This window comes from Pavona decussata, unplaced genomic scaffold (genome assembly GCF_977016875.1).
Source record: "Pavona decussata unplaced genomic scaffold, jaPavDecu1.1 SCAFFOLD_219, whole genome shotgun sequence".
In the NCBI taxonomy this organism is placed as follows: domain Eukaryota; kingdom Metazoa; phylum Cnidaria; class Anthozoa; order Scleractinia; family Agariciidae; genus Pavona; species Pavona decussata.
Genome location: NW_028145624.1, coordinates 497474 through 509525, shown reverse-complemented (window position 1 = coordinate 509525; position 12052 = coordinate 497474). Strand labels below are relative to the sequence as shown.

Sequence of the window (12052 nt, the reverse complement as noted above, 5' to 3'; positions counted from 1 at the left end):
TATTAATTTAAAACAAATTAACATGGCAATTATTTCGTGGTTTCTGGAAAGCCATTAGTGGATGGAATCAATTAAGTTGTATTGTATTGTATTGTATTGTACTCTTGTACAGACAAGCATTTCGCGTTTTGAAATGACAGCAAATTTGCGTGATACTTCCCCTTTTTTAAAAAAGTTAAAGTTCTGCCTGCCTGGACTTGCACAATAAGCAAAACACACACAAATTTAAAAGTAGACAAATGGAATTTAAAATAATGCATGACTAAATAAAATGCAATAACTAGAGTTAATTATTCAAAGCCATCACTTACAAGACTTTCACCGACGCTCAGTTCGTGCACTGGGACAAAATGTGCGACTAACATGACGAATCCACCTTAGGTGACGAGTGATGGCAACACACATCCCTGCGTGCTTTCCGGTCGTAGTGCTTTCCTTCTGGTGAGAGTATTTTTATGCTTTCGGTTTCGATTCTCAGACTACGTACGTACTTTCGGTAACATCGGAGAAGGTTCTCAACGGGTCTAGAGTTAAAATGCCTGGTTATATGCTATCCAGTGCGGACCAGCAAACTATTGGAAGAAAGTACGTGTGCAATTCATGTCGTCTTCTGTTACGAGATGCGATGCAGACTGGATGTGGGCATTTCTACTGCGTTTCCTGTCTTGGGGCTTTATTTGTGTAAGCTCTTGATTGTTTCCTAACTTACCTATGTGTAGCATTTTGTATTCCGTTTTTTTGTTTCTGGTGTCTCTTTCGTATGCCAGCCAATGGTAGTATTAAATAGAGGAGTTCAATTTACGATACTGAGGCAAAACCCGGGGGCAAAACGCGCTTGACGTTGTAATTGGGTTTATTTTGAAGCCGATTTCTAGATCTGTTGAGATCCATTGATTTTACAAGCAAATTTTAGACAAAGGTTATTTTTGGAGACGCTGGTCTCGTTGTTTTTTATTATTTGATTAATTATGAGGGTTTACAAGATACCGAAACTAGACGTATTAATAATTAATACAATTAAGAATTAATAAATAATTAGAATAAATAATTAAGACAGAAGTCGTTATAATCGTGGATTAAAGGGGTAGTGTCAGCTAGTTGTGTTGTTACTTTGAATGGCCAAAAAACATTTGCGTCGATGGAATTGTAAAATAATTGTTCTGTTTTGTTTGCAGTAACTCTACTACTCCACAGAAACAAATGTTAGTTATCTTTGGCCACGGATGGCCAAGATTGAAATGGATTGAAACTTGAAAAAATTGGCCAATTTTTTTAAGTTCTTCCAGCGTATTTGGAGAAAAAACCTGATTATAGTTTGTTCTTCTCAGGAGAAATCACTAAATATTTCATTTTGGATGCCCTAAGAGCAATTTGATGTTAGCAAAAATTCAACAAAAATAATTGTGAGACATCCGCGTCAAACGTCTGAGTTGAAATAAAGGCGCATTTCAGGAGTTTTAGACGTGTTTACCTTTGCCACGGCTATGGAAATTGATCGAAAGGGTCGTGGAACGCCTGCGCCATTTTCAGAGAACAGGATCTAGCAAGAAACCGGCTTAAAATAATGAAAAGATCCCGCAAAAATAATTGTAAAACATCCGGTTCGAACGTCTGGGTCTAAGTAAAGGCCGTTTCAGGAGTTTTAAACGTGTTAACCTTTCGGTGGAAGTACATGTATAAAAAGTTGAAGCAGATCAAGGTGATCGAAGGGTTGTGGAACGCCTGGGACATTTTCACAGGGGTGTCTCGAAAACAAAGACCTCTAAAACGAAGATCCTAAGACCCCGAAAACTCGAAAACAAAGACCCTCCAAAATTTCCAAGTATAAGTACAAAAAAAATAAAATTATGGCAAAAAATACATTATTTCATACCTCAAGTGAAATTTAATTCCTTCCTGGTTATCCGCCATCTTAAGCTGAGCAACCGCGTTTCTTGGAATACTGACCGGAAGTGTGTTTTCCGCTCCACTGGACGGGAAGCGTGTTTCCGAACGTCTCAGTTGCGCTGCTGGGTTTTTATTTAATTACCAACTACAAAGAAACGTCTGGGAATTACAACCACGCGATCGTGAGAGCAAAAGAAATGAAGCCTACGGCTTTTTATTATGAAAGTTGCTGTAACGATTTTGAGGTTCTTCAATCCCGAGTATATCCATACATTTATCTCTATAGCAAACCAGCCGTGAACTGCTACTAAGCCATAGTTCGCTGGAAAAAATACAGGGAAATGTATGGAAAGTTCAAAACACGACTGGACGCTTTCTGGCACAGCTTACATCCCTCCAATTTTTTTCCTAAAATCCTTTTCCTAGTACCAAAAGTTTCCAATTCATGAATATTTCAGAAGCGATATTTTATGAAAATTATTTGACATCGGATTTCCATACAAACACTGTTATTTCAAGCCTGTTTGCCTACTCGTCAAAATGGCATCGAACACCATGATAAGGCCTATTTTACAGGGAGGCTGATGAATTTTGTTAAAAATAGGAATCGACACTCGGGATTGAAGAACTTCAAAATCATTACAGCAACTTTCATAGTAGAAAGCCTTGGCTTCATTTCTTTTGCTCTCACAATCGCGTGGTTGTAATTCCCAGAAGGAGGGATTTAACACTCGTTTCTTTGTAGTTGGTAATTAAATAAAAACCCAGCAGCGCAACTGAGATGTTCGGAAATGTGCTTCCGGTCCAGTGGAGCGGGAAACACACTTCCGGTCAGTATTCCAAGAAACACAGTTGCTCAGCTCAAGATGGCGGATAACCATGGTAGGACCACAGGAAGGAATTAAGTTTCACTCGAGGTATGAAATAATGTATTTTTTGCCATAGTTTTATGTTTTTGTACTCATACTTGAAAATTTTGGGGGCCTTCGTTTTCGAGTTTTCGGGGTCTTAGGGTCTTAGGCTCTTCGTTTTAGAGGTCTTCATTTTCGAGACACCCTTTTCACAGGACTACAATCAATGACAAAATGTTTTGGGAAGGTTACTCAACAAGGCAACAGATAGTGGGTATGAAATAAAGACATCGGCACATTTATTACTTTCTTATGTTGAGGCCTTTGTTTGTCGGTTCCCCTTCCCGCCTGCTCCCCTGTTCAATGTTGGATTCCCCACAATTCATTTATGCGTAAAGATTCACTTTTGAAGCTCAACATTGAAACAGGGGAGGGGAGGAAGGTCTAATCAAGGTAGAACTTTGGAATCTTCCCAAGATTTTTTTCGTCAATCGTCTGCCAAAATGGGGTGTGGTCATCGGGTCTCTAAACTTAATGAAAGTTTTCTAGGAACATTTTGCACACCTCATTTCTAACATTTGAGGCGAGTTACAGTTTATGTTATATTGTTCTCCATGTTTCCCAAAGGAATGGGTTTCTTTTTGCAATTAATGTGTACTTTAAAAGAAGTGTAGTTTTCTAAATACCTTCATATGTAGCATATTCTTATCATATGTAGCATATTCTTATCACTTATTGCTATTGCCTTTGATTTCGCTGTAAACCACAAAGTTCATTGTGGAACAGAATGCAAGTGTCCATTTTCAGTCTTTAATATTATTTTAGGGTGGTGGCGGATAGTTACAATCAGTCGATAGAGAGGCTAATCTCAAGGAGTGGCGTCGTGTCCGTGCCATTTAGTGTTTACAATATGGCAAGCCTTAGTGACCACGTTAGGGAACGCGAGTGGCTACTAGTGTATTTAATAACCTATAGTAAAGCAGATCTAGAGAAAATACCAACAAGAGAAGCCTTTTCCAAAGTACGGCTGACGCGCCAATTGTTTTTAATAAAGAAGGGGCAATTTTCCACTCAAACACTGCAATGATGAATGTCCGTTTGCAATATAATTTTTCCATTTCTGGAAACAAATTCCCCCAGCAGAGAAACTACAATTAGTGCCTTGCGGACATTACTTTGCTCAACTGATTTGCCAACACAGTAATTGACTTCCTGACAACTGCAACATTACCAACTTGATCTCCTTATCGCTAACATCAATACTCTACCGCCGGGAACAACATTACTCCATTTTTGTTTTATTAAAATAGGGTATTTAAATATTGCCTACTAAAACTAAAGTAAGCACATTTCCTAAATCTACTTTAGCTAGTGAACATTGTAGTGGTCCAATCTATAAAATCATAATGATTGCTCTTTTAAGGGTGAAATGGGACATTACTCCATAAACATGCATTAAATTTAATTGCTTTGAGGTATTTGTTATTCAAAAAGAAAAGCGTTGGTGGAGTATTGTTGTGAATGACAGTAACGGCAGGGTGATTTGACAAATTAATGACATGTATGAAGAATTCAATGACAAATCAACACATTTGCATGGAAGTTGTAGCAAAAAGAGAGCAAGCTTGCCATATTTTTAAGCATTTTCCTATGGAGTAATGTTGCTGTCGTTTGTTTACATCTCTCAAAAATAATTGTGATTGTCAGGTGACGCTATAAAAAAGCGGACTAATTCAAGTAACAGTTTGTTATCGTTCTCATAGGGAAAAACCCACTTTAACCTTATTATTAAAGTAGGACAGCTATAATTTTCATTTCATGTTTCATCAGTATTAAAACGTTCGGTACTAAGACTAACAAAGTGCAATAGGTTGGCAGATAAGGCATAGCATAACGCTATTACTTTGTTGGCCCGTATTGGAAGGATACTATAGCCACAAAGTTCAATGATCTATAAAAGCGAAAGCAATAGAAAGCATGTATTGGCGCTACATGTTTCATGCATAAAAGAATTGTTTTAGGTCCATCACTATATTTAATAATTGAAACTACGCCTTGAATGTTTATAAAACCGAAATTTTCTGGCTTGTCACCGCTCATATCACGGCTTGTCATGCTATCATCAACCAACAATGATATGTTTTATGCATTTCGTAAAATTAATGTTTATTAATCTAAGATACCGGCAATAGATGGAAGACTATTTGTACATATGTAAAACATAACCTTAACTGTCCATCTTAAGGACAGTGCCTACTAATACCGAAGTATTTTTGTGCGCTTTTTTCTTAGCAAGGCCTATTGGAATCCAAAAAGAAAATTGGGGGTAACCACGCATTTTTTAGAGATAATTAAGCAATAATATCTCTAAAAAATGCCAAAATATAAAGCAATGTATGGGATTTTTTTCTAAATTGACGCTTAATTATCTCTGAAAAATGCGTGGTTACCCCCAATTTTCTTTTGAGATACCAAAAGCATTTGGTAAGTTCTGCTTTATCCATATAGTTTTAAACTGCGCAAAAATATTCCCGTATTAGTAGGCACCACCCATAGGAAACCCGAGTATCTCGCGATGCGCAGAACGTATGCGCAGTAACAATAGTAGGCACCGTCCTTAAAAGCTTCAGATGTTATAACGACAAACAGAACTTGTTTCATTTTCATACAATCAACGACAAAATGTTTTGGAAAGGTTACTCAACAAGGCAACAGATAGTGGGTATAAAATAAAGACATCGGCACATTTATTACTTTCGTATGTTGAGGCCTTTGTTTGTCGGTTCCCCTTCCCGCCTGCTCCCCTGTTCAATGTTGGATTCCCCACAATTCATTTATGCATAAAGATTTACTTTTGAAGCTCAACATTGAAACAGGCCCGGGAGGGGAGGAAGGTCTAATCGAGGTAGAAATTTGGAATCTTCCCAAGATTTTTTTCGTCGATTGTAGATCCCAGGTTTTCGCATGTTGGAAGAAAGTGCATATGAATCTGATATGGACAACTTACTTAAACTTCAGTATTGTTACCAATAATTATTAGTGTACACCAGGTCGCCAAAGGGCAAAGTCAAAAGGACAACATGAACTTAAAACATTGAATGTATTTTTTTGAATCAGCAATTAAAGATTTTATCATTTCACTCTTTTTTAAAAGCCAGTGATTGAGATTTTGAAGAAAAGATTGCTTGTAATAAACATGGAATATGGTTAATATAGTTTTAATTTTGATTTTTCTTAAGGCCCAAATACTGTCTGGAAAACGTTGAAAATAGCATTTCCAAGCATCTAAATTTCAAAAGTTTCTGAAGGGGCATGCCTCCAGACTATACCTGCCAACTCTCACGCATTATGCGTGAGTCTCACGTCTGGGAACTAGAGACATCGATCTCACGCATTGAGGACAATTTCTCACGCCTGACTCATAAATCCGGACGAGTTGTTCTAAAAAATCTTCATTTCATTTCAGATTTGTTATGTATTATTTCTTTGCTCCCTACAACAATCGCAAAAGCTTTCAAATGTCTACAATCTGTTTGAATCGTAAGTGTTCAAAGGTCGTCGGAATATCGCCGGACATTTTCGGCAACGTTCAGAAGTCTTCGGAAAATCATCGGAAATCTTCGGAATTTAGTGGCTCGGACGTTTTCGGAAATCCCGGTCATGACGAGACAAAAATGTCACGTGTTGGACTCAGAAAAAGTTGGCAGGTATACCAGACCCCCCTAGGAAGCTCGTGCCTTTGGCACTTGAAAAGAAGGCTGCCCCCTAATTTCCCGGTGGGAATGGCTACTTCAAAACTTATTGACAGCACTGCTTATTATCTCTGAGAAATGCACGGTTACCCTCAATTTTCGTTTTGAATACCAAAAGCACTTGCTAAATTCTGCTTTCTCCGCATAGTTTTAAAATGTGCAAAAATAGCCCTGTATAATTTAGTAGGCACCACCCATAGGAAACTTGAGTATCTCGAGATGTGTAGAACGTATGCGCAGAAACAAATGGGGGAACCGTCCTTAAGAGGAAACAAGTTCAAGGTGATTCCGTTGAGTTGCACTGCCCATTCTATCTGGGCAAAATTTCTTGCTTCGCTAGTGTGCGCACATTAAAAACAGTTTTCCTATTTCCGACTAAACAAGCAACATGCTGACCTAGCTTTTATCTAGCTTTGTTAACCTAGCTATTATCCTCTTTATTTTTTCTGAGTATGCCTGTGTCATTTGCTGATTGATACAACATTCTCGTTTATCCTCTTTATGTCTAAAATTTTTAGAAAAAAATCGATGACCTGTAGAAAAATGAGTTATGCCACAAAAATAATAGTGCATACTGAGAACTCGCACACAAGAAGCAATTTGGGTTGATACTGCTTCATATTTTGCTTCCCTGCCAAGAATTTCACCTTTAATTGCTGATTATGCTGATGGTTTTTCAAAGACTTGATTTATCTATGTTGTTTCTGTTACCACCAGACATGGCAAGTAGTCTTATATCAAATGAACTCAAAGTGAATATTGCAAGTTATTATGGGGTAAATTGAGTGGATCATAGCTCTTTCATGGACGTCTTTTTTTTTTATTTCATTTCTTGAAATTGTACATAGTAGTGAACAATCACAGAAAGTTTGAGAAAATTTTCACGGCAGCTTTTATTTTGCGGAATAACCGTAACCCTTCAAGTTTACTGCTAATAAGCAGAATTATACTGTACTTATGCACAAAGACAAGTAATTTACTAACAGATGTATAGATATCCACACTGCATGTACATTGTGTTGAGATCAATTATGTAGCACTATACCAAACCCTGGAGATAGGCTTGCACTATGTATTGTATTTTTGGCTAAGTATGTATTTAAGCCAGATTTGGCCCTAAAGCACAGAAGGAAATCCCAAGAATCATTCAACAGTGCATGGTCAAAAGTTGAAAGACAACTTAGGCTGGCCTTCTTGAATTCACTCCCACAGGTCTGGTTGAATTTTAACAGAGCGACAAAAAGTGTTGAATAATCAAGTAACAAGCAGTTGGCCACCCCTCAGGAGCATTTTAGGTTTTCAACAGGCTGTTTTAGTGTCCATCTGTTATTTATTGATCTTAATTTTGAATTTTTAATCATGTTTAAATATCCTTTTATCAATATTTAAACTTCTACCTACAAAGTACATGCCCTTGTTTCTGTCAATATCTTACATTAAATTTTAGGTTTTATAGGTTTCAATATGGGTTTTAGGGGTAAATTATAATTTACCAACTGAAGGTTTCTTCTAGATGCCGCATTTAATATTGCTCATTTTTCTCTATGGATTTTGTTTTAGAAATGGAACATCAAGAATGACCTGTTTGCAAGACCAGGAAGAAGTTCTTCCAAACGAGGTATACCCTAATTATTAATATTAATTAATTATAATTTGTGTTCAACATAGATTAGAATGATCACATTCCTTATACAGATTGCACTGGAGTCGAGATTCTATGGGACACTGAATGAATGGATCTTGGGATGTGTATCTGGTATCCCTCCCGCAGATTTTGAGGGGGCAGAATGAGATGACATCATCACTAAATTGGCAAAAGAGAGAGAGCCTGGGATGGTGATCATCAAATGTCGCTCCCTAATCTTTGATTATCATTAACTAGTATGGGAAGTTAAGACTTTATACGTTTGACTCAGACATACCAACTCTCCCAGATATGGAGCAAAAAAGTCCTGGTTTCTTATAGTTGTCAGTAAATCTCCCGAATGAAAGCTTTTTCTCCACAAAATTTTGCTTTCTCAAACCGGTAATAAGTTGCATTTGCCTGGGTGCATTTTTTTGCATCTTTTACCCAATCTGTTATGTATGCAGAAACTTTTGAAATTTGTTTATTTGAGCATTTAAAATCTGCTCAAAAGTTAAACAAACAAAGTTTCTGACATGATTACTGGTCTCTGTGCCAAAACAGGGCTCATCTGGAGCAATTTTGAATTGAAGGCAAGAAATGCATTTATGATTTAGTCTTCCCCAAAACCCATCCCTTATTCCATCACTAATTCACTCTTTTTTTATATATATAAATAAATACATTTTAAACAGTCCAAAGGAAATTTTCCATGCATAAAGTTTCTGGCAGTGGCACAACAAAGTGGGTTAATTGTCAGAGTAAAATGGAGGGCCAGGGTTGGGGCCAGGGACTGAGACAGCTAGGCTAGTGTCTGTGTAAGTTTTGTTCTATATTTTTTCATTATTTTCTTTATTTGATATTATTAATTTTTTTGATGATAAACATGTTTTCATATTTATTGTCAAGGTTTTTCCTGATAACTTCATGCGGCGTGAAGTACAAGCCCTTGTAGTCCACTGCACATTCATGGATGATGGATGCGAGTGGATAGGAGAAGTCAGGCATTTGGAGGTACATGTAAAAAAAGTCTGTAGCAACCTTTCGCAGAGGTTAATTAAGAAGCAGTCATAAAATCAAAATTATTTACGTGGGATGCCTGAGGCAGACCACATTGAGGCTTCGATCAAGTTCCATTTCTTCGTATTCTTCACCATAGTCAAGAATTAACATTATATTTATTAGGTTTTGACTGAATATCTTTTTCTTCGTTGCAGTCACAAATTGTAATGTCTTTAATTAATTTATTCATGATTTAACCTAAAATACTCCTCTTCTCCCTTACAAGGGATATTTTTGTCCTCTATTGTTTTTATATTGTTTTCAATAAACATGGCCCAATCAGGATCTGCACCTACATTTTATTAATGTCACTGTTCCATGTTAAAAACAAAAGATTAAGGACAATATATAAGCAGACAAAACACAGCTGGACACTGTTTGGTGTAATGGGGGACACATCTCATGTGGTTGGCATGAAAAGTCACTTCAATTGTGTGACCATTTAAGGTTCACTTATCTTCTCTGTACCACCCACAGTATGGAAAGGGTATTGGCAGGTCCAGTGATTGTAGGACCTTTTAAGCCTCACTTATCTTCCCCGCACTACCCGCTGACAGGAAAGAACAAGAGTATTGGCAGATCCGTTAGCTAGGTGACCTTTAAAGCCTCACCTATGTCACCAGCACTGTACAGTGTACGCTTCCACTGAACACGTATAGCTAGTGCTGGGTCGGATTGGATTATTGGCAGGTAAATATTACTGGCAAAATCTTGGGGGAAGTTGCTGCAGAATCTTACCCACACACCCGCTCAGGAGAAGTGTACCATGTTTACATAAGAACAACACCTGGGAATGGAGGGCAGGACTTTTGTTAAAAAACACAGAGCTAATTTCCTACTACTGAATAGAGATCTTGCCACAAGGAAAAGTGTACCTTGAACAGTGAACCTAAGGCTCTAAGCTTTTATAGTCATACAGAAACTACAAGTGTAACCAATAGGAATTATTGTACCATTTAAAAGCTGGATAACATGCAGTAAAATGTTATTTATTTTATGGAAAGCTTTTGTCTTACATGTAAAACATTGATTCAATATTTCTTTCATGTCATATGTGCAAATGATATTGCACACCTTGTGGTGGTAACTCCTGTTAAATAAACTCTTATCTATCCATAATCGGGAATCATTGTTGCAGACCTATTTGCCTTTGATAAAGGACAGACATCATGCTGAATCAGACAAAACAAGAACAATAAACTTGATGGAGTTTGTGTAATTCGACCAGCTAAGTGTGTTTGTCCCTAAATTCGAATTCAGAGGCTTTGTTTCTTTCACACTTCAATAAACTTGTAAGGACATACATGGGATCATTCGCAATGAACAATCTGGTAGCATTTTTATCTCAGTCTGTGAATTCATGAGGTTTTATAATAGATTTTTATCCTGGTGTAACATTTGACACAGATATGTTTAACTGAGATCAAGGCTTAAAGTGCACCTAACCCCAATATGTTTTTTTCTCTTAAATAAATCTTTACACCTGTTCGAAACATATTGCGCTATTTAGCGCCTTTTTATAACCAAATCTTGACTTTTTACAGGCTGTAAAAGTTACGAAATCTACCCATCATCTGTCCCATGACCGCGAGCTAGTAAGGGACATGGGTCTATTCCTGAATTGACGTCACAAACTGATTTGCATTGTATTAAGTCTTTGTGAAAATGCATGCAAAGCAGTTTGTGACGTCAATTCAGGAATAGACCCATGCCCCTTACTAGCTCGGTTATGGGACAGATGATGGCTAGATTTTGTAACTTTTACAGCCTATAAAAAGTCAAGATTTGGTTGAAAAAAGGCGCAAAAAGGCTCAATGTGCTTCGAACAGGTGCAAAGATTTATTTAAGCGAAAAAAAAATTTGGGGGTTAGGTGCACTTTAAGTAAATGTGCTAATTAGATGAGTTCAGTTCAGTTTATTGACTCTTGACATACATGTAAATCTTAAAAGAAATGTACACTGCCCGCAAATATAGCAAGAGCTAGTCAAGGTGAGCTGTGGTTACAAGCAATATTTACAGAACAAGAGAAAGAAAAAAAATTAAATTAAGTTAGGTATGTAGATCTCAACATCCAAAATGCAGCAAGTTGATGTTGAAATAGATAGCATACCATCTATGATAGCATTTTTGTATTTGTGAATTCATGCAGACCCATGCAGCCGGATTTTCGCGTAGTGTATAAAAAAATTATTTTCCAACCCTCCAATTCAAGCTGCGACCACTTTGGGCGCCATGGCGACTAAAAGTTCGTCACTGGCGACCAGCCTGTGAACAAGAGTTGCCAATTTGGCAACCAAGGAATTAGCAGATCAAAAGAAAAAAGTTGAATCGTCCGCACTTAAAGATGAAGTCTTAAGTATTTTCTAGGTGAATAGATCGTACATTTAATTTTTCAGATCTTCCTGTTTAAAACTAGGCTAAATAACTAAACTTAAACACGGAGCGATCCTATAAAAGGGAAGGACACGCCCCCCCGTGATCGATAGATACTAATCCGCTGGAAGTATCAGTAATAAATTCTAAACTTCTATGCACAAGTCAAAAATAAAAACATGTATCTAAACACATTTCGTACATGATCATGCATACATGTATTTGGCATGCATAATTTGCTAATTCGAAAAGTCACCAAAGATATAAACAAAACATGACCTGATGTTGCTCTCATGTATCTTATGGATGAAATGATAATGGCAATGGCTCTCACATCAGTATTAAAATTATCCAGTACTAAATATATTCTAAGTTTATACAGTAAGCAATAGAGAGGCCGACTTCAAAAAGATTACCAGCTCCGTCGTCTTGCGTGCGGTCTCTCGCCGCTTGAGACACTTCACTTTTCTCCTCCGTTGCCCGCTCCGTTGTTTCTTCTAGG

General features: G+C 37.3%; 1 protein-coding gene across 1 annotated transcript in view; it reads left to right on the top strand.

The window, feature by feature from the left end:
• The first annotated feature begins 464 nt into the window (after positions 1–464).
• The window catches only part of LOC146459374 (TNF receptor-associated factor 2-like), a 31581-nt gene continuing 19993 nt past the window's right edge, over positions 465–12052 (top strand). Inside the window, exons 1-3 of the mRNA XM_085089609.1 lie at positions 465–681; positions 8051–8108; positions 9024–9128. Of these exons, the coding sequence (XP_084945735.1) occupies positions 536–681; positions 8051–8108; positions 9024–9128 (309 nt within the window). The 5' untranslated portion in view covers positions 465–535. The remainder of the gene's footprint in view (positions 682–8050; positions 8109–9023; positions 9129–12052) is intronic.